This window comes from Anolis carolinensis, chromosome 1 (assembly GCF_035594765.1).
Source record: "Anolis carolinensis isolate JA03-04 chromosome 1, rAnoCar3.1.pri, whole genome shotgun sequence".
NCBI classification, from domain to species: domain Eukaryota; kingdom Metazoa; phylum Chordata; class Lepidosauria; order Squamata; family Dactyloidae; genus Anolis; species Anolis carolinensis.
This window is the reverse complement of record NC_085841.1, coordinates 66,941,747-66,968,148: the sequence shown is the minus strand read 5'-3', so window position 1 is coordinate 66,968,148 and position 26,402 is coordinate 66,941,747. Positions and strand designations below refer to the sequence as shown.

Sequence of the window (26,402 nt, the reverse complement as noted above, 5' to 3'; positions counted from 1 at the left end):
TTTCTTTATTTATTCTTACATTTGGCATTATAAACAGATTATGCAGCCCTAAGGGAGTTATGGGGGCAGAAAACTGGCTTGCAGAACCACTACAGTTGCCTGCTGTTATCCTAAATCCAAAGCTTCACAGAATTTTAAATGGGCAGAGACAGTCAGATAATATGTTTGTGTGGGAACAAATGGGGAACAATTTTTTTGGGTTCCAAATATCTAGAATGTTTTGAATAGAAAAAAGAACTTGTCAGAGAAGGGGCCAATGGGCAATATTGAGGCACGTTGCTGGGGAAGTTGTGGTTAGGATTTTGGGGGGCGGATTGTGTATTTTAAAATGCATTTTAATTGTCCTTGTTGTATTTTAACTGTACTTTTTGTTTGTTTGTTTTAAAAAACATGTATTTGCTTTGTTTAAAATTGATCAAAGTGTGTGGTTGTTAGCGGCCTAGAGTCCCTTTGGGGGGAAAGGTGTGGTATAAATAAAGTAAATGAATAAAAATAAATAAACATTTTCCCCACAGTTGAGGATAATATAATCATTCTAGACAATGCTTATGTCTCAGATAATATAATCATTCTAGACAATGCTTATGTCTCAGAAAGACTGAAATGTTTAAGTGTGTTTTGGACAGCTGCAAATTTAAAAGATGGATGGAGGAGCTTTCTGTTTCTGTTTGGGCATCAGATACAGGTTGACCATAAGAATAATAAGCTGTGTGTCTACATATGTGCATTGTAAACAAATTTGCATACTCTAATGTGCTGTAAACTCCAATTACTTCTTCAGAAAATGTTGTAAAGCAATGCTTTTGGGTTGGAAAGATTAACCGTTTACAAGAAACGTTGCCCAGGAGATGGCTGCCCGCTATAACATCCTGTGGAAACTTACTGGTAGAACAGCAGCTCAACAAGAATGTCAGCTCTGGCCTTGTCTTACTCAACTGCTGAGTATGCCTGTCCTGTTTGGCACAAGTCTGCCTACGCGAAGCAGGTGAATATACCATTGAACGAAACATGTAAAATAATCACAGGATGTCTCAAATCTACACCTGGGCATATAGTGATCCCAAGCATGCCTTATTATTTGGCAAAGCAGATTGAGCATAACAACAATCAAGTCAAATTTACCAGTTGCATCCTTACCTGGACAATTGGATTTACTATCACCTTGTGCAGCTCTTGCTGTGCAGGTTCCTGCACCAAGCTGGATGCAACAAAGCTAAATCCTCTGAAGAGATTGTGAGCATTGGCACTGGGAGGGACACCAGGGGAATCTGCAAGGATGATGAGACAAGACTTAAGGAACAAAGCAAGAAATGTGCTGTATGTTGTACACCTGGAACCATTGGACTGGGCTTTCTCCAGAGGAAACAGGCATACAATTCTCCCTTCAAAAAAATCTAATTACTTCACTGCATATCCTGGATAATGCTGGCAAGATAAAATCCAACATAAGTACTATTATTCCAATATGGTAAAAACACATTGTTCTTGCTTGGATAGAAAGCTGTGGCTGTTCTTCTGGAAGGGCAACTCTTAGGGTGACTCTACACAAACACCATAGTGCAGTTTGGAAGTGGACTAAAATAAAGAGGTTGCTACATAAACATCTCAGGAACAGGCTCAGGACTAGAACGGTGGCCAAAATATCTGTTGATTGCAGGTTGGAACCAAGCCCAGGAATTGTAGTATCCGCTACTCAATAGTAATCAGAAACCAGTCTTGTTCCATCTCCCAGGAGTTTGACTTGCATTGTCCCATAGTTGTAGGAAATAGCACCCTTTTTGTGTTACTTTCAAGGTTGCTACAGACTCAGCAACACCCTGATAGTTAACCATCAACAGAGGTTTGTAGCCAGCCTGCAAAACCTTTGCTGTTGTCGGCTTGCAGAAGTATCTTTTTGATCTTGAGGGCCGCCCCTTTTTCCTGGGGATAAAATCTCCATTTTGAAAAGCCCTTTTTGCCTTCTACAAAATAGAGAAAAGAACTCAGATGTGCTTGTGTGGTCAAGCCAGGCCAGCTCAGACAAGCCATCGTAAGTACTAACCTCTTGCCTTTAAAACTAGTTCTGAGTTTAGATAGGGAAAGACCTGCTCTTTCTAAAATAGCAACTCAGCACTAGGGCAGAGAATTTCCTAGGATTTCTCTGCCATTGGTAGAAGCTCTAACTACTTAGTCTCCAAGCTAGTTTTGAGTTTAGACAGGGAAAGATCTGCTCTTTCTGATATAGCAACTCAGGGTTAGGGTAAAGAGCAGGATCTATCCACCTTTGGAAGAAGATCATGCTGTCTGTAATTAAGTTTTGGTTTTCAGTCCAAAAAGGTGTTGCTTAGAACTGAACTCTTGTTTGTAGCCCCAAAAAGGTGTTGTGTGTAATTGAGGTCTGATATCCACCTGGGAAAGAAGTTATATCGCAGTTTGGGAATAGCTGCATGAAAGAAATCTGAATGCTGTTCAACTGGGGCACAGAATACAGTGCATAGAAATGTAGAAACAAATGCTGAGAGGATAAATAATAGCCATGTCTAAATATTTGAATGGATGTCACATTGAGGAGGGGGTATGTTGCTTTAGAGACTAGGACAAAGAGCAATTGATTCAAATTACTGGAAAAAAGATGTAACGTAAACATTAGGAAGAACTTCCTGATGGTAAGAGATATTTGACAGTGGGACATGCTGCCCTGGAGCATGGTGGAGTCTCTTTAGCTCTATGTTCCTGCAAGACTTTTAGCAATTGAATGAAAAGATCATGTCCAGACTATAGATCTTTCTTTGGTAGGTACCTGTTGGTGTCCGTGAGGTGAATTCAGGATCAAAATGAAAGGTGTCCTCTGGACGTCCTACTGCAGGTTTAAAGGGAGGCTTGATTTCTTTCCTGTACAGCTTCTATAAAATAGTAACGAAAACAAACAATGATGGTTTACTGATTGCTAAACAAGAAAGTAACTTTTAAGCATGACATGCTCTTGACCCTTGTTTTGGCAAAACTATGTTCAAGCTTATCATAAGGAAAATAGGAAGATTACCATCTAGTCAAAGAAAGCATGAAATTGTACTCCTATTCCACTTATCTTGAAATCGAATGAGCTTATCTCTGAGAAAACATACATAGGGCTGTTTCTTCAATCATTTAAACAAAGTGATTGCAAAAATGCCCCAAGATCTATAATTTACCTATCTATCTACCTACATATCTAATGTATGGAGGATATGGTATTTTTTCAAGGTCCTACAGTATTATGAAGTAATGCTTTATCAGTGGAGTAAAAGATTTTTTCTATAAGATAAATGTGCCCAATAACATCATATTCTTATATATACTCCCAGTGGGTAGACGCTAGCCAATTCATAATTGACAGAGCTTGACAGAATAAGTTAATTCATTAATTTATCTCTAATTCTCTTTCACTGCAAGATCTTCAAAGTGAATTGTCTTCATTTCTGCAGCCATGGACCACATGTGGTCCAAAAGCCATTTTGAATTTCCCCCCAGCTTCCCCCCCATGTCCCAATTCCACCCCTAAAATTCCCAAAAATGGTCTTTAGACGATGTGGAGGAAAATTCAACAATATTTCCAGCCTCCCAAACCCCTCCAGGTCAAAATTAGTTTTTGTAAAGTTTTCAAAGTATTTTTGTCTAAAAATGCCCTCTAAAGCCCAGGAAGGACCAAACATATGTCCCTAGGCCCCCCAGGATGTTTGTGAGCATTCAGGACCACTTTAAAAATCTTTTTGCATAAGCAAATGTCATGTGTGCTGGGGTGAAGCCCTTCAACATTTCCCAGTGAGCTAATTCTAATCTCCTGGTTTTCCATGGTTGTCCAAGCCAAAAGCAAAGTATTTCCAAATAGAATAAACATTTAAGATGCATACAAGAGGGCAAGAAATTAAAGGTCTTGTTGCTTTTTTCCAAGTTTTGTCTAATTTTTTTCTTTGACTCAAATGATAAGTCACAATGCTTTTTTCATATACCAGATAAGAAGCCCTGCCTTGGTTTTGGTTTCTTCTGACAATGAGATTCATATGTCTTTTGAAATTCTGCCTTCTCATTCTCTCTATTAAATGCTTCCTTGAATAAAGGTTTCCTCCCTGCTGTTGGGTGCAGTGAATATTTCTGTACTTAGCAGCAGGATCCACTGCAGGAATGATGGATTACTGGCCTTTGTTTCCCTAGGATCTCTATAGCTGGTCATGAAAGAAAATCTTTATTTCCAAAGAGTCACATGCTGATTAGCAATTTTATTTAGATGTTCCCAAACCTTGAAGATTACACAAATTGAATTTCTAAAATAGATATAGCAATGAGAGAAACAGATGTTAAACACTTTGGCAAGCATCCGGCAATAATCGTCAACAAGGAAACCAATATAATTGAATTTAGGAATATGTAGTCACTTCCTGTACTGCACTGAACTGTCCTGTGTAGATGTTCAAATACTGTAGAAATGAATGTATGGGGCTGGAGGGAGGTGACAAGTTCCTTGCACTGATTGGAATGAATCCATAGGAAGCTACATGCACATGACCCTAGGAAAATAAAATTACTGAATGTGAAATCCATTTTTGCAATATTACCATTCATGAATTCAGAACCATGGGCCTATATACACACTTAAATGTATCCAAGAGAGGAAGGGGACAGCAGGCTATTTCATAGGTATTTTTGAATGTCTCCACAGGACAATGAAGACCTTCCAGAAATAGAAAGAAATCTCTAGTCAGTGATACACAGCAACTAGAAACTGCTGCTGATCACAGTAATGGAGTGATTATTTCCTTGAACTGTACACTTGCTACCCTGCACATCCAGTACAAGAAGCAGATACAAAAATGAATTACCTTGTCTCCAAACTATTGCACTGACAAAGTGATACTGTCAGTAGGAGCCCAAAAAAGCTGAAACTCGAGATCAATGAATCACTTTTCCATTTCTATGTTAATAAGCACATATAACTCATATCTATTTTTAATTCAGGTTGATGTCTTTGAGGAATACATTTCTTCAGCAGCAAGACCGGGCAAAAATCATTTCCATTATGTAGTTTCTGAGCTCAGATATAGCTGCAGTTGCTTTTCTTCAAGGGTCTAAGGACTTAGTTATCTATGACTCAACCCATGAATTTCCAGTCAGCTCACATTATCTGGTCTGCCTGTTCCCTGAAATGAGGAAGGTATATATGCAAATATCAGCTGCCCACACCATCTAACATGGAATGTGAGCACATGCAGAGCCCAATAGAAAGTTCTCTTGCTTATTGTTGCAGCTCTTTCTTCCAGGGTTGTGACTGGGGGGAGTTAAAGTAGAAGGATGAGTCAAATTAGGGATCTCCTAAATGTATTCATTGCTGGTTTAAACGGCAATTAACACCTGTGCATCTGGGGAGCTGCATTGCTTGCTGTGCTTCTTATGTGTTGAGTTGAATTCTGGCCATTGCCCATGCAAGGTTTAGGTGTTGCTACTGGTAAAGGGCTTAATTCTTGAGCACTGGTAAACATTTTTGGGAATCATGTGAGTATTCCTGCCATGTTTACACTGTACAAGTTGAGCGTCACTTGTCTGGAATTCCTAAATCTGAAACATTCTCAAAGCTGAAATTGTTTGTATGGGTTGCTGAGAAAGTGACACTTTTGCTTATGATACTTCAGCTTCACGCATAAAAACATTAAAATATTATATAGCATTATGTTCAGCCTATGCTTACATGCTTAAACTTGGGTCACATTAACAAGATAACTTTATTATATATGTACATGTAAGTATAGGTATTCCAAAATCTCACATATTTCTGATAAGGGGTATCAACCTGTATTGTATTTTTCTGCTTATGTGTTCTGCCCCTCTTATTAGGGACACATTTGGATAGGGAAGTTCTTCTGCTAGCATAGTGATGGGGATGTTTTTAGTCTGTATGCATTATTATTATCAATTGTTTTGATCTGCCCTGAAATCCCATAATACAGTGGTTCTCAACCTGAGGGTCCCCAGATGTTTTGGCCTTCAATTCCCAGAAATCCTAACAGCTGCTAAACTGGATGGGATTTCTGGGAGTTGTAGGCCAAAACATCTGGGGACCCCAGGTTGAGAACCACTGCCGTAATATAAGATGGGATGCTACTCTCCAACTTTCTTGTATATGAGAAAGAAATAAACAAAGCTTTATATCCTCAGTAGCAATATTTTGGTACAATTTCAGTGACAAATCAAAGGATAGTTTTCTTTTTATGAGAAATCATACCAAGGTTCTTTGGTACTGATGCATAATGAATGCTGCAAGAGCTATAAAGAACACGCGTGAAGCACATTGTGAAGGCATAAAATTAAGCTGACCTTTTCTGCAACAATTGTGAATAGAATAAAAATTATCCCAGCTCAATTCCTTTTCCTGTCTGTAAGAGATAGCTGCTTTTTAAGCTAGAAGCATAATTAGAGAACACAAAGAACCAACTTCAGTTCAAAGCTCATCCCATACATCTTTGGAAAACTACAAGTTCAACAGAAAATCTATTGTTATGAATGTGTTTCCACCCCTGCCCGTGCAAACCATTATTACAATTGCACCCAAGACTCCCATAAAGTGCTATGATCAACAGCTTTCATAGAAAGATGATAGTTGAAAAAAATAGCATCTCATATTGATGAACAACGTAAGAAACTTTTATCTGAACGATGAATCATTATATGGAAGTAAAAGCTTATGTGATGTATGAAATCTGCTACTTGGGAGCAACAACATTCTGCTTTCTCACAGAGATATAGGAAAAAAATGGTTTCTTCTCATTAAAATTACACACACACACACACACAAATATATTCTCATTTCCTATGAGGAAAATCAACACAAAACCTTCTTTGTGAATGATTGCATTAACTTCTTTGTTTTGTATTATTTTTGTATGATACAGACAAGCTTGGAATTTCAATTGACAAACACCTACAAACATCAAGAGTGACATTCAATGCAAAGAGCTCAGCAATTGGTGATGCTGGGTTGGTTGTCCCCCTGTGTCACTTTTTTGTAGTGATGATGGCATATATTTAAATTGTATTCCCAAGGTATCAACACTTTACTTACATTCCAATCTATGGTAGAAAAAAAAGGATGCCGTTTAATCTCTTCAACTCCATCAAGGCCAGCACCTGCGAAAGCAACGAAAGAAGATGTCAAATGTAGTTCCCTTCATGATTGACAAGGACAAGAGCAAGGATTTTTTTGGTTATGGCACCAAAGTTACGAAATACCTTTTCAATAAGCCTCACCTGGGCCCGCCTTCTTCTTTCAAGCTTGCACAGGCTTGTTTTGAAAATAACATGGAATGGGGGTAAGAAAAATATACACTGTTTTGACCTCTTGGAGTAAAGGTGAAAGAAGAAGTAAACACTCTATACTAACTAGCCTGATAACACTGAAGCAGTCAGAATGCGAAAAGGCACACTAAGGCCCCTTCCGCACAGCCCCTATATCCTACGATCTCCTTCCAGATTATTTGTTTATCCCAGGTTATCTGGCAGTGGGGACTCTTACAATCCAGTTTAAAGCAGATAACCTGTGATCGGATTCTGGGAAATAGGGCCACGTGGAAGGTGCCTTAGGCTCCTTCCACACAGCTGTATAAAATACAAATTGAATTGGATTATATGCAGTATGGATTCAGATAATCCAGTTCAAAGCAGATATTGTGATTATATGCCTTCTGGGTTATATGCCTGTGTGGAAGGGCCCTTATTTTCATTCTTCTGCAACATTCTGGTAAGACAGTATTAGAAATGACTGCATAGTCCTAGAAATGTAAGGCCAGGCATTATTTAGTATTCATGTCTCTTGGACAGATTTGTTATGTCTACTGAAAGTATATTTCCTTCTTAGCCTTCTTCAATTTGGTGCTTTCTACATAGGTGGGACTATGTCTTCATTACATTTCACCATAGTAATTGGCTGTGCTTACTGGGAACGATGGAAATTGCAATCAAGCATATCTGGGGGAGATTAAAGGAAAGTTGCTCTAAAAGATATAACAACCTTCTCTAATAATGATAATGATAATGATAATAATAATAATAATAATAATAATAATGTTTCATTTATATCCCGGCTCCCTCTTCCTGAGAGGACTCTGAGCGGCTTACAACAGGAACACAATATGAATAAAAGTAGGCAATAACAATATGGGATAATTAAATCAACAAAGTAAAAACAAATCATAATACATAGTAAGAAGAATAACAATAGACATGTTGAGTATAACTCTAAAATCACTCATAAGTATAAAACTAAGTAAAAATTTAGGACACATAAAACATTAACACATCATAAAACCTGCTCTTGCTGGTGTAAACAGTGGGGAGAATGGAGGATGGGATACTCTAAACATTCATCTGCATATACTGTACATTGTTTTTGCCTCAAGTTCAATTTATAGCTCTCTTTTCTCTGTTTCCATCTGCTCATCTTATTTGATGGAGCAACTCCAAGAAAACCAACAGGTGGCGAGAGATAATTTAAAAAACGGTCAAATTCAATTGAGAGAGACGCATATTTGATTATGCCCTGTGTTATCCCACAAAAGGGAAAGCATCTGGAGGCAGGCAACACTGCACTACCATTTTCAGGTTTTCTTTATCTGGTGCTATATATTCTTAGCGATTTCTACTTTCTGCATTGGTGCTTAAAGCTATCTAGCTCCTTGCAGAAGGCATTGGGATATTTCCAGATGAACAGCTCCCAGTACTACTAACCCAAAAACATTACACAGCTGTTTGGGTGGTTTTCCCCATTTCCTTAAACAGATATTCTATAGTAATAAAAAAAATAGTGGAAAAACACAGACATGCAAATGATAGAAAATAATCTTGTCTGGACTTCCAGAAAAATTCTGTGAATGTGGCAGCACAATTGCATATTGAAAGATTTATCTGGAAGTGTCCTAGGTTCCTGTGATTGTTAGGCATTTTATTTGGAGTAGCAGTATTTTCTGAAAAGCAAGCAGACTGTTTTGCTAAAGGCCTTGCCAACATGTGGTTTAATAAAAGGTGACAGCTGTATCTGCTACGTATATGATATTAGTGACTTTCACTAACAAAAACAGCTTCTTCAGAGCCTGCCAGTGAATGGTGAGTGAACACAAATGCATTAAAAGCAGCAGCAAAAAGAGCATTTTATACAAACGCTGCTGCTGCTGCTGCAGAAAACCATCCAGCAGAGCTGTTTTGGGTCATTAGAGTCCTAATTCAACTAGGACCAAAAGAGAATGTTGCCTATACAAAAGCACACTGTGAGGAGCTTGCCCACTATTTTGCAGATAAGATAATTCAGATTTGCTCTGACTTAGACACCATAGTTGATACAGCTCCGGTGGATGTAACCTTGGCTTCTGCTTGTCCAGTGTTGATGGATACTTTTCAATTTGTGCAATCTTAGGATGTAGACAAGATTATTGGAGAGGTGAGAGCAACTACATGTGCTCTAGACCCTTGTCTTTCCTGGCTCATAAAACAAGCCAGAGGGGGAATGGTGGAGTGGTCAAGGAAGTGACTAATGACTCCTTACATCAGGGCAGGGTCCTCGTCAGCCTTAAGGAGGCTGTGGTAGACTCCACTGTACAAGACAACTACAGATCAGTCTCCAATCTCCCATTTTTATGCAAGGTACTGGAGTCTGTGGTGGCTTTGCAACTCCATGGGTTCCTGGATGAAGCAGAGTATTTAGAGCCATTTCAGTTTGGTTTCAGGCTTGGTTATGGGACAGAGACAGCTTTGGATGCCTTGGTGAATCCACCAGAGAACTGGACAGGGGGAGTGTGTCCCTGTTGGTTCTTCTGGACCTGTCAACACTTTCAATAACATCAACCAAGGTATCCTTCTAAGTCGCCTTTCTGGGATGGGGCTTGGAGGTGCTGTTCTTCAATGGCTCAGTTCCTTCCTGAAGGGACATTCTCAGAAGGGGGTGCTGGGGGACTCCTCTTTGACTCCTTGGTCACTGACCTGAGGGATCCCTCATGCTGTTCAACATATACATGAATCCACAGGGAGAGGTCATCCAGAGTTTCAAATGTAGTGCCATCTATACACAGATGACACCCAGCTCTATCACTCCTTTCTACCTAATTCCAAGGAAACAGTTCCTATGCTAAACCAGTGTCTGGCAGCTGTAATGAAACTTAAGTTGGTCCAAAGAGCAGCAGCTGGACTGCTAACTAGGGCTGGCTACAGGGAGTGTACAACTCCTCTGTTGCAACAGCTCCACTGGCTGCCAACACGTTTCCAGTCACAATTCAAAGTGCTGGCTTTGACCTACAAACCCCTATATGGCTCCAGTCCAGGTTATCTGAAGGACCGTATCTTACCTGGTAGACATATTCGATCAACCTAGGAGGGCCTTCTCTCTGCCCCACCACCCACTTAAGTGTGTTTGGTGGAAACATGGGAGAGGGCCCTTTCGTTGGCTGCTCCCAGATTGTGGAACTCCCTTCCAAGAGAGACCAGGATGGCCCCATTCCTCTGGCCTTCCACAAGCAGGCCAAGATATCCTTCTGTCAGCAAGTATTTGGGGAATGATAAAGGGCAGGCTGCTGGGCAAGTGTGGGTGGGATTTTGGGGGGGGGGAGAGCTATGGGTTTTTAAGGCTATTTTAAGTGTATGTTTTATATATGAATCTCTTTATACTACACTTTTTATGGTGCTTTTAAAACTATGACTAAAGTGTGGGATTGTTAGTTGCCTTGAGTCCCCACGGGGAAAAAGGCTGGGTATAAATAAAGTTAATAATATTAAGAAACACTATTCTCATTTTATGGCTGAGTCTGTTAGTCTTTGTCTCCTAACCTTAAAAACTGTGGCATAGACACTGAGAACTGGGAAACCCTGGCCTTTGAGCATTCTAACTGGTGTTAGCTGTTACCAACAGTGTTGTGAAATTCAAAGAGGCATGAATGGAGGGCGAAAAGGAGAAATGTGTCAAGAGGAAGACGCATCAAGCCAAGCCTGACTGGGACTGCCTTCCACCTGGAAATCAATGCCCTCACTGCAAAAGAACATGCAGATCAAGAATAGGCTTCTACATTCACCTACGGACCCACCACCAAGACCCTACACTTGGAAGGCAATCATATTCGGCTGTTGATGGTGATGATGTCAGCCTTGAGCACAAACAATGGTTGGCTTTTGAAGAATACTGGAAGCTTTTGTGTCAAGAGTCAGACGCCAGTTACAAAACAGAGTTTATTCCGAAGATAAGCCAAAAAATAACATAAACACAGGAAATATCCTTGAAACACTTCACTTATCAGTGTTTCGAGAGTAGATTGGACAATAGTAACTCAAAAGCCACGCTAATTTCCCATGCTGGCATTCAATAAAAAACTAAATAACGCTTCAATTCAGCTTTGGAAAACAAATAGAGTTAATTGCTGGAAAATAAACAAACTAGAAAAGCAGTAAAACTGCTTCCACGGTGCAGCTAAGACGAGAGCCTCAAAGGGATGATGAATAGCCGTCGTCAGAAGAATCCAAGGTCAGGTCAGGAGGCAGCAGAAATTCCGAAAGACAAACCAGTAGTCAGAAGCCAGGAAAAGTAGTCAGTCAGAGGGCGAAGACAGAAGCCAGGTCAAATACCAATCCAGAGTCCGAAGAGGGTGCAGTCATCCAAACCAGGTCCACGAAAAGGCACAAAGATGGTATCAGCAGATCCGAATCACAGTCCAAGTCCAGCACAGAGATCCCAATGGCGCCTCAGCAACACCTTGCCACACGCAAAGTGCAGTGGCCAAACATTCCCATTTTATTCCCCTTCCTCCTGGGTGACCAAACACTCACACCCAAACACCAGGTGTCCCAAATCTACTCAGAGTCTGAACTCCACACAGCTAGAGCTCGTGGATCTGGAGTACCTAGCAATTCGTCGGAGTCCCAATCATCCTGCCCACACTTAGCCCCATGAACACTTAAAGAACCATCCTCCCTTCTCCAAGCATCCCAATTGGGATCAGCTCCTGCAGAAACCCCAGGTTCAGAAGTATCCATAGACCCCAAATCCCCAGACATCTCCGGTGGCTGTGCCCATTCAGTGCCCGCTTCCCCAGCCACCACCTGTTCTTCAGCATCCATCTCCCCATCTGAATCTTCCTCAGAAGATCCCCCATATAGCTCTCTAAGTCGCTTCCTGCGCAACTCCTCCAGTGAACCCTCATCACGAGGGTTTTTTCTTCCTCTTCGAATTCCATCACCATCAACCATAATCCCCGAAGGTGCAGTCACAACATTTTGACTTTGTTGTTCTTGGCCAGAACACTTTGGACAGAAATCAATGAACACATGAGATTAAAATAATGGAATATATTGGCCTGTTGCTTCATTATCAGTCATTATCAGGGGCCGGGCTGTGGTGCAGCACCCGACCATTAATAAATAAATAAATAAATAAATGAAATAGCCCCTGCTTGTTGTTGACCTAAGCAACCGAAAGATAGTTGCAACTATCAAGTAGGAATTTATGCACCGCTTTGCAGGGAGGCTAATTTAACTAATTTACGACACCATAAAAACTGTCCAGCAGCCGTTTGGAATGAGGAAGTATCCATCAAGCTGTCACAGTGGATGATGAAGCAGCTGCTCTCACTGTGGCCGGAATCGAGCATCCCCTCAGGAAGCTGGAGAATATTAAATGAGTGCAATTAATCCAGTGACCCTCAACCCCACCAGCCCTCACTCCATAGATGGAGAAGAAGTGAAAAATCTGGGAAGTAGGGACGCTATATTCATTTTAATATTTATACTTTACTAGCTTGGGGACCCGGCATTATTTGAAAAAGGCATTAGTTGTCTTTGTTAGGTATTCTCAGTTTAGAATCTAGCACTTCGGCCCAGGTCTTCTCTAGATTTTATCCATGATTTTACCTTTTGTTCTTGAATGTGATTTTATGACTGGTTTTTATTGTTATTATTTGTTTTGTCCCATCATCGGAAGTCGCAACGACCATCTCATAGTGACTTACTTTACATACCGGGTCCTAGAGAAGTGCATTTGGAAAGGACCAGACGCAGAGCTTTTTCTATTTCTGCCCCTGCCTTATGGAATGCCTTGGGAGTAGCCAAGATGGCGGCATAGTAACAGCCCCTATGATCAGCTCTGCTGGCGAGGAATCTAGAACCATCACATATTTTATTACGGGGCCCCCGTTGCTCCTATTGCTAGAGAGGTGAGAGTACTGACTTACTCTTGGGGTCCTGGATTGTACGAAAGGGCTGCAGGTGCTACAGGGGCTGCCGACGGGAGCTTCAGAGGATCGGGAGGGAGAAGAGGAGAAGAAGCCCGGCCGCCATTTTATCTGCTCGGCCCGAGAGCCTCTGAGAGCCGAGAGCCTCCCAAGCCCAGAATACCGGCGGTGGTGTGCACTGGGCGAGCCAGGTGACTGCTTCCAGCTTCTTGTCTGGGGAAATCGAGGCCGCGCCGAACAGGGTGGCCTCTCGCGGTCTCCTTTCCGATCGTGGAGGCCGTGCCGAACCAGGCAGCCTCCAGTGGACGTCTTTGGCGATCCCTGAGACCTCCTTCCACTCCCGCCTCTGTCTTTGATTGGCCGCGCTGAACCAGGCGACCACCCTTAGCTCCTTTCAGCTTCTCTTTGACGGTGGAGACTGCGCCGAACCGGGCGGCCTCCCTCAACTCCTTGTCGGCCCTCTCTCAGCCACTGGTAGGCCCTCACAAAGAGAACTAGGCCACGCCGGACCGGGTGGCATCCTCCCCCCCCTCTCTCCAACCTCCTCCTTGGGCCTTTAAAGTTAATCCAAGCCCCTGGAAGCTGCGCCGATTCGGGCAGCCTCCCTGAGCCTTACCATCGGCTTGTGTAAAAAGAAGAGAACTGGGCCTATGGTGGTCTGCGTCATTCTGGGTGGCCCTCTGAATGTTCTTGCCGGCCTGAGCTCCTCCTGCTTCTGCCTCTGCCTTTGCTGGCCGCGCCGAACCGGGCGGCCACCTTCCAGCTTCCCTCCCAGCCTTCCTCATAGTGAGAATTAGGCCTTGGAAGCCGCGCTGGACTGGGCGGTCCTCCCAAGCCTCTCCATCAGCTCTCAAAGAGAAGACAGCTGGGCCTCTTCATCGGCTTTAGTGAACTGGGTGGACTGTGCGAAGCGGCATTGCCAGGATCCTCAGTGCTGCAGCCGCCATCTATTCTATTCTATTCTATTTTATTATATTCTATTTTATTTTATTTTATTCTTTTTTTCCTTTGAGTGTGTATGTGTGTGTATTACAGATAGGAGTGAGGAAATTTTAACTTGACGCAGGGAGACAGATCTGATTGTTGATAGGAAGTGGGCTTGTGTATTTGGTACTTAGACATAGGAAGTGATCACATAGGATTTGTGAGTTCCTTGAGGTTAACTGACTGGTATATTGATGGTATTAGACTGTGAATGATGGTGTGCGCATGTTGGTTGATATACGTCTGCGTGGAAAGAGACAGTAGAAACGGTGTGTTAACTTTGAAAGATTAGAGTGGTTACTATAGGAAGGTGTTTGAGAAAGTATTAGGAATGAGTTGGCAGGAATCTCCGAGGAAAAATGAACTTCTTCACTTATGTGATTTGTTGGGGAAATCGTTCAGTACTGTTTTGTATCAACTGGAGACACTGTTTTGTATCAACTGGAGACACAATTTCCCTGATTGCGAAAAATCCTTCTCCTATAGACACTATAACAACTGTACCAACCAGTTCTACTAACATTAATGAGGAATTAAACGCTCTGGAAGGCCATGGAAGAATAAAGCTAGAGGAGCAGAAGGTAGTTAATAGGTCAGATTTGGAAGTGACCAGGGATGGGGATGGGTTGTTATCTGGGAAAGAGGGTCAGGGGAGGGTTGCCTGGAAGGAAATTAATAGTCTCTCAGAGGACAAACAACACGCTGTTCCCAGAACTGTTTGGACAATCTCGGGATACTTCCTGCAATCTGTTGCGAACCAACAAGGTGGCAGTGGAAGTTTCAGACTCTTTACTGAATAGAGGCAGATGGACATCTCAGCGAGCGGTCCAGATATCTCTCTCACAAATTCTTTCTTTAAGCCAGTCGGAAGTGAAGATCAAGACCATTGACTGGCTTCGCAGAGACTATCAATCCTGGAACCGCTCCTTATGTCTTCTCATTGGGCTGGAAGACAGAATGTTACTGGAAGAACTGTTTTTGTACGGGCCTAAACTCCAACAGTGGGGCATCATTCTTAAGAGGGTATTAGTAGACCCATTGATTCGCCCTCTAGACATCGGGCTGAATCGCGATATACAAGAGTCCCCTACTTCAAGCCATGTCTGTTCTACCCCCCAGCCCTGCCATCAGTCATCAGTTGTGCCTAGTCCCCCTCCCATATTAGATGATGTTATCATATTAGATGACTCTTCTTCTCTCATACCAGCGGAGATAAGCCTCTCCTTTCAACAATCAAGTATACTTGGAGGCTTTCCATCCCAGGACAGCTGACTATCCCCCTCAAATGGCAATTTCAATCAGCCAATCCCTCAGGAGGAAGAGGGTTCTCATGGGTGGGGCCCCATTGAGGTGGTGTGGGGGAGAAGGAAGAACGGTCACCAACGACCCAGGGAGAAGCGCAACAGAGTTCTTGTGACCCTGGAGAGGATTAGGTGTGGTAGTCTTCAGGACAGACCCCCCAGCCTTAAGGTCTTGCTTCTGAATGCCAGATCCGTCAATGGTAAGACAGCTATCATCCAGGATTTGATCCTGGATGAAGGGGCGGATCTGGCATGTATTACCGAGACATGGTTGGATGAACTGGGTGGGGTGAATCTCACCCAGCTGTGTCCACCGGGTTTCGGGGTTCATCAGCAGACCAGGGTTGGGGGGCGGGGAGGAGGAGTCGCGGTGATCTTCCGGCAGTCCATCGCCCTGATCAGATGCGCCGTTCCGCAATCCACGAGGTTTGAATGTGTCCTGCTGAAGGTGGGAGCCCGAGACAGCTTGGGGATTCTGTTGGTGTACCGTCCACCCCGCGACCCAGCAGTCTCTCTGTCTGAGCTAGCAGAAGTGGTCTCTAATGCGGCCTTGGTCTCCCAACAACTCATAGTTCTGGGAGACTTTAACATCCATGCCGAGACCACATTAACAGGTGCAGCTCAGGATTTCATGGTTGCCATGACGACCATGGGGCTGACTTAAGTTATATCTAGGCCCACACATCAGGTGGGACACATGTTGGACCTTGTCTTCATTGTGGACGGTGGGACAGTCAGAGTGGAAGAACAAAATATCCTTCCATTGTCATGGTCTGACCATCATCTGATCTGTTTAAGTTTCGCCGTGGCTTCTAACCTCCGCAGGGGTGGTGGACCCACTAAGATGGTCCGCCCCAGGAGGCTGATGGATCCGGATGGACTCCTGAGGTCTCTTGGGGATCTTCCTGTTCTGGAGACTGGCGATCCTGTTGATGTCCTGGCTGATAGCTATAATAGTGTGCTGACAAGGGCACTGGACACGATCGCTCCCGAATGTCCCCTCTCGCTGCGTAGAGTCACGTCAACTCCTTGGTTCACTGAGGAGCTGGCCGTGATGAAACGTGTGAGGAGGGGACTAGAGTGCATCTGGAGGAAATCTCAAGATGTGTCCGACCAAGCACGGGCTAAAGCCGCTATTAAGGCTTACTCCGTGGCTCTGCGAGCAGCCAGGAAAGCTTTCACGACTGCCCGCATAGCGTCTGCGGCCAATAGGCCATCGGAGTTGTTCCGAGTTGTAGGGGAGCTCCTGCGGCCCCCTGAGACCCAGAAGCTTCCCGATGACTTGGCAACTTGGTGCAGCGAGTTCGCGCACCATTTCGCAGGCAAAGTTGCTCAGATACGTCGTGAGTTGGACTCCAGCTTAACTGTGGTTTCAGCGGAGGTAACCAAGGCACCTGTCTGTTCGATCTTGTGGGATTCTTTCCAGCTTGTTCTTCCTGATGACGTGGAGGGGATTCTTGGGTCTGTGAGGGCGACCACTTGCGCTCTGGATCCTTGTCCCTCTTGGCTGGTTAAACTGGCCAAAGATGGGTTGTTGGAGTGGTTTGTGGCTATAATAAATGCCTCCTTGGGTCAGGGGTCATTTCCATCCTGTTTTAATCAAGCGGTGGTAAAACCGCTACTAAAAAAGACCTCGTTAGACCCATCGGTTTGTGACAATTACAGACCAATCTCCAACCTCCCATTTTTGGGCAAGGTTCTGGAGTGGGTGGTTGCCACGCAGCTCCAGGGGTTTCTCGATGACACCGATTTTCTGGACTGCTGGCAGTCTGGCTTCAGGCCTGGGCACAGTACCGAGATGGCTTTGGTCGCCTTGGTGGATGACCTCCGCAGGGAACTGGACAGGGAGAGTGTGACCCTGTTGGTTCTCCTGGATATTTCAGCGGCTTTCGATACCATCGACCATGGTATCCTTCTGGGGAGGCTCTCTGGGATGGGGCTCGGTGGCACGGTTTTGCAGTGGCTCCAGTCCTTCCTGGAGGGCCGCTCCCAGATGGTGAAGCTGGGGGACACCTGCTCGGACCCCTGGCCATTGACCTGTGGGGTTCCACAGGGGTCTATCTTATCCCCCATGCTATTCAACATCTACATGAAACCGTTGGGAGAGGTCATCCGGAGTTTTGGAGGGCGTTGCAAATCCACTACTCGTTCCCATCTGATTCCAAGGAAGCCCCTTGGATGCTGAACCAGTGCCTGGCCGCTGTGGCGGACTGGATGAGGAGGAACAAGCTGAGAATCAATCCCGACAAGACAGAGGCCCTCCTGGTCAGTCGTGCATCGGATCGGGGTATTGGGTGGCAACCTGTGCTGGACGGGGCTGCACTCCCCCTGAAATCTCAGGTCCGCAGTTTGGGGGTCCTCCTGGATTCAGCGTTGACGCTTGAGGCTCAGGTGTCAGCGGTGGCCGGGAGGGCCTTTGCACAACTCAAACTTGTGCACCCACTGCGACCATACCTCGTGAAGTCTGACTTGATCACGGTGGTCCATGCCTTAGTTACCTCTAGACTGGACTACTGTAATGCGCTCTACGTCGGGCTTCCCTTGAAGACGGCCCGGAAATTACAATTGGTCCAACGCTCGGTTGCCAGATTAATAACGGGGGCAAGTTACAGGGAGAGATCCACTCCCCTGTTTAAGGAGCTCCACTGGCTGCCGTTCATCTTCCGGTCCCAATTCAAGGTGCAGACCATCATCTATAAAGCCCTAAACGGTTTGGGACCCACCTACCTCCGTGACCGTATCTCCTTCCATAAACCTGCCCGATCTTTGCGATCATCCGGGGAGGCCCTTTTATCACCACTGTCTATATCCCAGGCCCGCCTTGTGAGCACAAGGGAGAGAGCCTTTTCTGCTGTGGCCCCCCGACTATGGAATTCACTACCTACTGAAATCAGGTAAGCTCCCACTCTGTTAGCTTTTAGGAAAGACCTGAAAACATGGCTCTTCCGCTGTGCTTTCGGTGAGTAATTTATGTTATATATTTCTGTGTTACTCCCCCCCCCCCCAACATCTATCCTCTAGACTGCCCCACTTTCATGTGTCCCTGTCCACAGTGGAGTACCCTCTGTCCCTCTCACTCTGGGTTTTATCTTTGTGTTCATGCGGCCTGCCCTTGTTTTACTGTTTCTTTGATTTCTTGATGTAATGTCTATTATCATTTATTGTATTACTTTTAATTGTGCTATGATATGCTGTTTTTATATTTTATTATATTGTATTGCTCTGGGCATGGCCCCATGTTAGCCGCCCCGAGTCCCCGTTGGGGAGATGGTGGCGGGGTATAAATAAAGTTTTATTATTATTATTATTATTATTATTATTATTATTATTATTATTATTGCCTCTGCATCTCTGTTTCTATGTTCATATGGCATTGAATGTTTTCCATGTATGTGTACATTGTGATCCGCCCTGAGTCCCCTTTGAGGTGAGAAGGGCAGAATATAAATACTGCAAATAAATAAATAAATAGTTACCAAGCACTTCCTATTTTCAGTAATTATTTTAGATGGACTGAAAGGCTTGGACTTTGATTAAAATTAGGTGTTTTTTCCTATACAGATTTAACAGTATTAATGACAGATTAGTCACAGAAATTTTATACCATACAATTTCATCTGCCAATGAAAAAAAATCCAGAAAACAAATTGATTTTTCAGGGAGGATTGCTCCTCTACTGGACTGTAGCCCCTGTAATCTCAGCAGTGCCTATGCTGTCTGGGACTCATGGGGGCTCTAGTCCGACAACATTTGGAGAGTAGAGAATATTCTTAGCCTCCAAAAAACAAATACCAAGATGAAGCTCTGGGGAGCATTAGCTCAAATTAAGCTTTGAGGTTACATCATAGAGGGAACCAAAAATAGAAAGGATGTTTACTGGTTGTATTCCGTCAGGGTGTTACAGATCTTCAAACAACAACAAAAGCAGTCATCACAACCTTGGAACAATGGAGACCACAGAACAGCCGAACTTTGACTCAGGAAACTGTGAAACAATACCTGCCCCAAGAGGCTGCTGCAGACATGAATAGCACACAGTATGTATTTTAATCTAGGGTTACGTACACAAGAGGGTTTTTAAAACTAAAATAAGAAGAAAAGAGAACACTTTTCTTCTCTGTTTCTTGTTTCTATTTCCTGCCAAAAATATTTGGTGCCTGTACTATCAAGTTTAGTTGAATTTTACTGCCGAAATCTAATAAGAGAAATCTAATGAAAAAGGCTACTAAATAAAATGCTATATGTGGATTGAAAAAGGGCATTGTGACAATTAGAAGAAATGGTTTTCTGAAGACTGTAATTGTGGCAAATGGCAGGAAACTATCACCCTAGTTGACCAAAAATATGAACATATTCTATTAGTTGCCTTAGCAGTAAATAAAAGCAAGTGTTTAGTTAATACTACGGCCGCATCTTTATTTTACCATTGTAAGTTTCATTCTGAATGTTCTAAATTAGCATATGATCCAACTTGTACCTTGGAACACTTTTAAGGATCATGCCAAACACAGCATCATTCACACAATTAGCAGCAGGTAAATTATAGACACAAGACACCCAGTTTCATATAGAGGGCAGGTAAGAGTTTTTTTTAATTCTCCCTGATTTCCACAGCATTCTCAACCTGGATGAAAGCCCTATACCTCCTATTTCCTGAGGGGGGGAAATGGTGGGAAGAAAGCTGAAAAAAATAGACAAGAATTGAACAGACACCTATCTGATTCGTTGCTTTAGTGTTTCTTGGGGGGGGGGGCTGAAATTTCAACAATGCTTCTTATATTTTCCTCTCCATTTAAATTAATAGGAAATATTAAGTCAACCATTATGCAAGTGACATTCATTCAAGAGTCTATTTGAGTCTTTTAAACTGCACATACTGCATTCCCCACTATGCGCTCACAGTCTAACATCTAAAAGACTGTCCTTGAATTACAGCAAGCCCTTAATATTTGCTGAGATTTCAGAGACTATAAAAGTGGAATCTAGAGCAGACATGCTATGCATGCCCATGATTAAGACTAATACTTTGCTCAATGCAAGTTCCACTTGCCACTAGATGCAAGTACTCACAAAGCACAGCCACATTGCTATATGCAGGTTGAGGCATTCTAATTCTTATCCAGGTGTAAAACAAGAATGAATTTAATGATTTCCCTTCACTGTATTTTGACAGAATTCACAATCTAGACAATATTTTTAAAGTAGTCATAGAATCACAGAGCTGGAAGAAACCACATGGGCCATCCAGTCCAACCCTCTGCCATGCAAGAAAAGCACAGTTGAAGCATCCCAGACAGATGACCATCCAGCCTCTGTTAAAAAGCCTCCAAAGAAGGAGCTTCCACTGCACTCTGAAGCAAATAGTTTCACTGTTCGCTTTTACAGTTAGGAAGTTCTTCATAATGTTTAGTGTTCAAGTAATTGCATTTAAGACAAGGAAGAAAAGGAGAGGCTCATAAATGTGTAGTTTTCAAGTCTGAAAAATATCAGTTTTGTGATTTATGACCTTATCACAAAGATTTCACTGATGATCAGTGGGGCAAATCTGTCACCCCACGCACCGTTTCCTTGTGGCGAGGCTTCTCCCATCACACATGAGAAGTGTCGCCCTCACGGAAAGGATCTGTGCTGGCTCTATTGGAGCCAGCACAACACGGACAGGCTCCTGCATTGGGAAGGAAGCATCGTACGACACTTCCACTCCACTTGTGGGCAATGCTTTGCCAGAAGTCCAGCAATATCATGGGGTGAGCAGCATACCCATCTGTTGCTGGACTGGGGGGAGCATCCTAGGACGCTTCCTTACTCCCATGTGATGAGGCCCTTAAACCTCTATATTTCTTACCAGAAAACATGTTTAGGAAAAACTTGCACAAAGTGTGTAAATAAAAAAGTGCACGACACTGGGAGAAGACATTCAAAGAATACCCAGTGATTGTATGGATTAAAATACTTCATGTCTCAATGCAACCCTGAAATGCGGCTAACAGTGTGTGAGGGGAAGGTCAAGGCTTGTTTGAAGTCACTGAATATATCAAAGACGCTTTAGTCTTGCTGACTCACTGTCTTCCAACTGAGCAATTCACTTTATACAATAGTTAACAATCTGAAAGGATGTATGAGCATATTTATGTGTGTGACATTTGTACATCCTCACCTCAAAGCAGGGCTTAACAATATATTTCCAAATGATAAAGATACCTCCAGGCTCACTAAAATTTAAAACAGACAAAGTGTACAAGTCATTTTGAATTACTAGATAAGGCTGAAAGGGAAATATCTGCTAAGAATATCTGCTTGAATAACTGGGCAGGAAAACATGCCCCTCACCAGTTAAGCTCCTTCCTGCTCACGTAGACAGCCAAAATTTGGCAGAACACCAAAGGAGAGCAATATTTGAGGAATTCGATCTTTGTGAATTCCTGTTTTATGATTAGCTTTGTTTATATTTCCCCCTTTCCCCAAAAGGCGATGGATGGCCATCTGTCAGGCGTACTTTGATTGTGCTTTTCCTGCATGGCAGGGGGTTGGACTGTATGGTCCATGTGATCTCTTCCAAATCTGTGATTCTATGATTCCATGATGAGATGAAATAACTTGAACTGTGCCTCACTGACTAACCTTTGGATCTCAAAGTACCTATTCGTTGGATTTCATAGTTCTCTAGATACTGTGATTCAGTTTCCAACACCTTAAAAAATTAAAATAATATCTATTAAATATTACCTAGATGGCATTTAATTCTATGTATAAAAAAGTATTCAAAAATATTTTCTAATTACAAGTTAATGCAAAAACATAGTAGAATTGTGGATGGAAAGCTAAGAAAGTGACATGGACTGAAAATAAAAAGATTTGCCAATTCCTGATCCATGAAATACTGATTGCATTTACACAGAACCTGGGATCCTGCTCACTGTATTATCTAGGATCTTATTCTTAGCCTAAGAACCCCACCTGGCTGGGGAAAAGCAAAGGATAGAAGAGCATTGCTTCACTTACAGCTTAATTTAGCTATTTCCACAGCTTGCTCATAATAACCTGGATCCTTGGTCACAATTCATCTGAAAGTTCATGCTGAATCTTATTAGACTAGAAATCTATGTATAACAGAAGCATGCATTGATGCATATGAAATTCTACCATTATCGGTCCTAAAGACAATAAAACAGTTGAAAGGAACATTACTAGTTCTAGTCCAACATTTCTTTTTTCTATAGCAGGCAGGTAGATGATTCTGGATGAACAAAAAAGGCACGAGCCTTTTGTTGGGCATCTGGTCATCATAAATATCTGTACAATGTCATCATATACTAGAGAGGCTATGTTTAGCCACCATGGCTGTTATAGTTTCATCCATGTCATCCTCTTTAAAGAGTCCCAAATACATCATAAACCACACCTTGATTGCCTTGCAGTTTTCTATTGCATTGCTTTGCTGCAATGAAAATTAACTGCCACGGAAAACAAGCTACAGATTAACATTTGATCAAAATTTATCACATTACACGGAGCAGCAAGAAAGTGAATTTCCATACCTAATCTGTTTGATGGATTCCTCTTAAAAAGAGCTCGCAGCAAACTCTGAGCTTCTGTGCTCAGAAACTGTGGCATTCCTAACTTGGCTCTGTGAAAAAACAGAACATTTGAATGTAGTAGGAAAAATTAGCACACATGTTTAGCAGAAAAAATGGATTCAGATGCACAAGGAAACAAATGTGGTTCTCAAAGGAATTTTGAGGCATATCCAATATAGACGATTCCATGACCATGACTTTATTTAGCATTGCTTTCCTTCTGAAAAGTCTGGTCATTCTCCCCCATGATGGCAACATGGTCAGATCATTCCATTTGACAGAAGGAGCAGCAAGAGCACAAATTGCCATGTTCTGCTAGTGACTTCCTAACTGGGATATATGATTTGAAATGTTTCCATCAAAATCCAATTTGCTGTACAGTAGCATGTTTACATACAAATACTATATTCTGAAATAGGGTGGGCAAAGCGGATAGGGCAGGGCTCTTGTATCCTGAACAGTCATGTGGCGGAAGGACTTGAAACTAGTAGAGCTTGCCTGTTGAAATATCCCTTTTCACCCAGCTATGAAAGGTAAAGAAGATCTGTTCTATCCATCATGTAGCCACCCTATTTTGGAGATAGTAGCAGAGACGCTGCTGTATGTTACTGGTTTCCCGTAGAGAAATTTCTAGACCAGAGCTTTCCAAACTGTGTCGTGACACGTTAGTGTGTCAGCTGCAGTGTGTAGGTGTGTTGCATGAACGTGATGAGAAATGACAAAAATCTTGGAAATGTATGTCAACTTACAAATAATTTTTTTTAAAAAAATACAAATGTAGTGTTCCCATAAATTTTATTACAATTTATGTGTCTATATCTCTTCTGAGGGGTTGTTTAACTTCTGGGTTTTTAGTAAGACTGAATTACTGTGTCATGAAATGATGCATGTCTAAAAGTGCATTACCAACATTAAGCTCTGCTCTAAAGCTTAAATTGTGTGTGTGTGTATGTGATTATATATACCAGAATCCCACAGTCATTGTAGCTAGAGGTTTACAAAATGGAGGAAATAAATTGGTGTTTGCTACTCACTTTAGAATAAGAGCCATTGTCTCCTTTCTGTCTTTTCCTTGGAATGGTAATGACCCCGTCAACATTTCAAACTGCAAATAAAGGACAGAATAGGTTAAGAAGTTAAGAATATAAGCAGCACAAGCACACAGATTCTGAGCTATTCCCAACACTATTTGTTGCTCTGTTCATTCCTTCTACAAAATTAGCCTTTTGTTGGATCTACAGGTGTGCAAAGGAGTGGGCTCATGTTAAAAACAGGATATTTGAGTAGGTGTGCTTTTGTTGTGTGAATCAGCAGGGTAGATATGTTTTTAGATGTCTTTAAGGCAATCTCTCCAAGTGTAGCACCCTCTGGATGTGTAGGACTGCAACTCATATCAGGCTAGGATAATGAGGAAATAGCTATGCAGTCTGTTGGGTAATCGCAGCTGTAATCCAAACCATGCTGATTTAGAACTAGAAGTATAGTAAACACACAAAGACCAAAATACAATAGCAAGTGATTCTACACAAATCCCACTGAAAGAAATAGGGGCACAAAAAAGATTTCTGCAACTACATATGTGCTACCTGCAAGAGAAACCTTTAGCAATAATTCTGGTGAAATGATTTAAGGACAAGAACAGAAAACCATTAAAGCAAATCATATGTACATTGTAAGCCTCTCTCATTTAGTGTTGAAATCAATGATGATGGCGTAGGAGGAAATAAATGAAGCAATAAATAAAGCAGGTGTTGGTCTTGAACTACAAAACTATAAATTATAAACTATAAATATCTCACAGACAGCCTCCCTTTATATCAGTCTCCATATCTTAAGATCTTCAGTGGAGGCCTTGTTACATGTTCTATCATTAGGCTAGGCTCGTAGGATTGTGGGACTCCCTACGGGAACTCAGGCTGGCACCATCCAGCAAGAAGTGAACACTGATATCCCACTTGACTTTTAGATCTTAAAATAAAAAGTATATGCTCTGGCTATTTTTAAAATTGCTCATAATTGTCTTCTATTTGAACTATTTTAAAGGAATTTTTGATTATTTTAAATAAATATTTAATTATATTATCCACAGATTTGATAGTCACACTGCAAACAAATTTCCCCCAGAAGTGTTTATGGGCCTCTCTAGGTCCTCCAGTGCAATTCTATGACACACCTCTGGCCCAAGTATAGTGCTTTGCTATTTCAGATATCTACAATGGGTCTTGGAATGTATTGCCTGCAGAAACATCGGTCAAACCATTTATTTATTATGGCATCTATTTTTGACCCATTGTCCTACCAGGAATCTTAGGATGATGCACAATGTATTGATAACTAATGTTTGAAGTGTCTGTCTCCCAAAGAAGTTACCTTGTTCTCAACTTAAGTGTGTCGGTGAATAACAAGAGATTTAAAGATGCGCTTAAAGCTAACCTTTAAAAACATGCTATAAACAGCAAGAACTGGGAAGTCCTGTCACTTGAGCATTATAACTGGAGGTGAGCTGTTACCAATGGTATTATGGACTTTGAAGAGACACAAATACAGGGCAAAAGGAAAAAGTGTGCCAAGAGGAAGGCACGTCAAGCAAATGCTTGTCGTGACTGCCTTCCACTTGGAAATCTATGTCCTCAATTTGAAAGACCATGTGGATCCAGAATAGGTCTTCACAGTAATTTACGGTTCCACCATGAATAGTCTGGAAGATACTCACACTCGGCCACAAGTAATCACCCATGATGATTATCCATTATGCATTATTATGGGGACCCTGGTAAGTCAAGAGGCAATAAATAGTTGTCATAAATAAATATTAAAGGTATTCAAGTATTAAAGGTATTAAAATATTAAATGTACCATATGGCAACTGTGAATGTAAAGAACTCTGTTTGAAAAAAAATAATTGCTTTAAAGATTTCAGGGAAACTAAGAATGGCAATGTCCATTGGGTGGCATGCTTAGTAACTTCATCACAATGCTTGACTTCGGAGGGTAATGCTGTAAATTTTCACATGTTGATAAACTAGAAAGAAGGAAATGATCTGTCAAAGCAGAAGGAGCATCAAAAACTGCTCACGTCTAAAATAGAATCCCGGGTGAAAAGGCTGTCTGTATGACTCAATACCCATTTCTGTGACTTGTTGTATGAGCTGTTTTATTTTTCAAACAGAGCACCAACTGGCCCTTTTGACCAGTATTATTTTGCAAAGAGATTCATAAAGTGGTAAACAAGGCACTGTGTCTCCTTGATATTCACAAGGAAGGTGTTTTCACAGAGGAAAAGAATTCCCCAGCCTCTCTCACCAGCCCAGCCCCTATAAGATGTCAGCAGGCAT

At 42.2% G+C, this 26,402-nt stretch overlaps 1 protein-coding gene across 5 annotated transcripts in view; it reads right to left on the bottom strand.

Annotated features, from left to right (window-relative positions):
- Positions 1 to 26,402, bottom strand: part of rps6ka2 (ribosomal protein S6 kinase A2) — a 282,808-nt gene that overhangs the window by 26,780 nt on the left and 229,626 nt on the right. For all 5 annotated transcript variants that reach the window (XM_008124811.2, XM_008124821.3, XM_062976281.1 and 2 more), the window contains 5 exons: positions 24,102 to 24,172; positions 23,029 to 23,117; positions 7,070 to 7,134; positions 2,780 to 2,882; positions 1,138 to 1,268 (listed from right to left, as the gene is read on the bottom strand). In XM_008124811.2, coding sequence (XP_008123018.2) covers positions 1,138 to 1,268; positions 2,780 to 2,882; positions 7,070 to 7,134; positions 23,029 to 23,117; positions 24,102 to 24,172 — 459 coding nt within the window. The remainder of the gene's footprint in view (positions 1 to 1,137; positions 1,269 to 2,779; positions 2,883 to 7,069; positions 7,135 to 23,028; positions 23,118 to 24,101; positions 24,173 to 26,402) is intronic.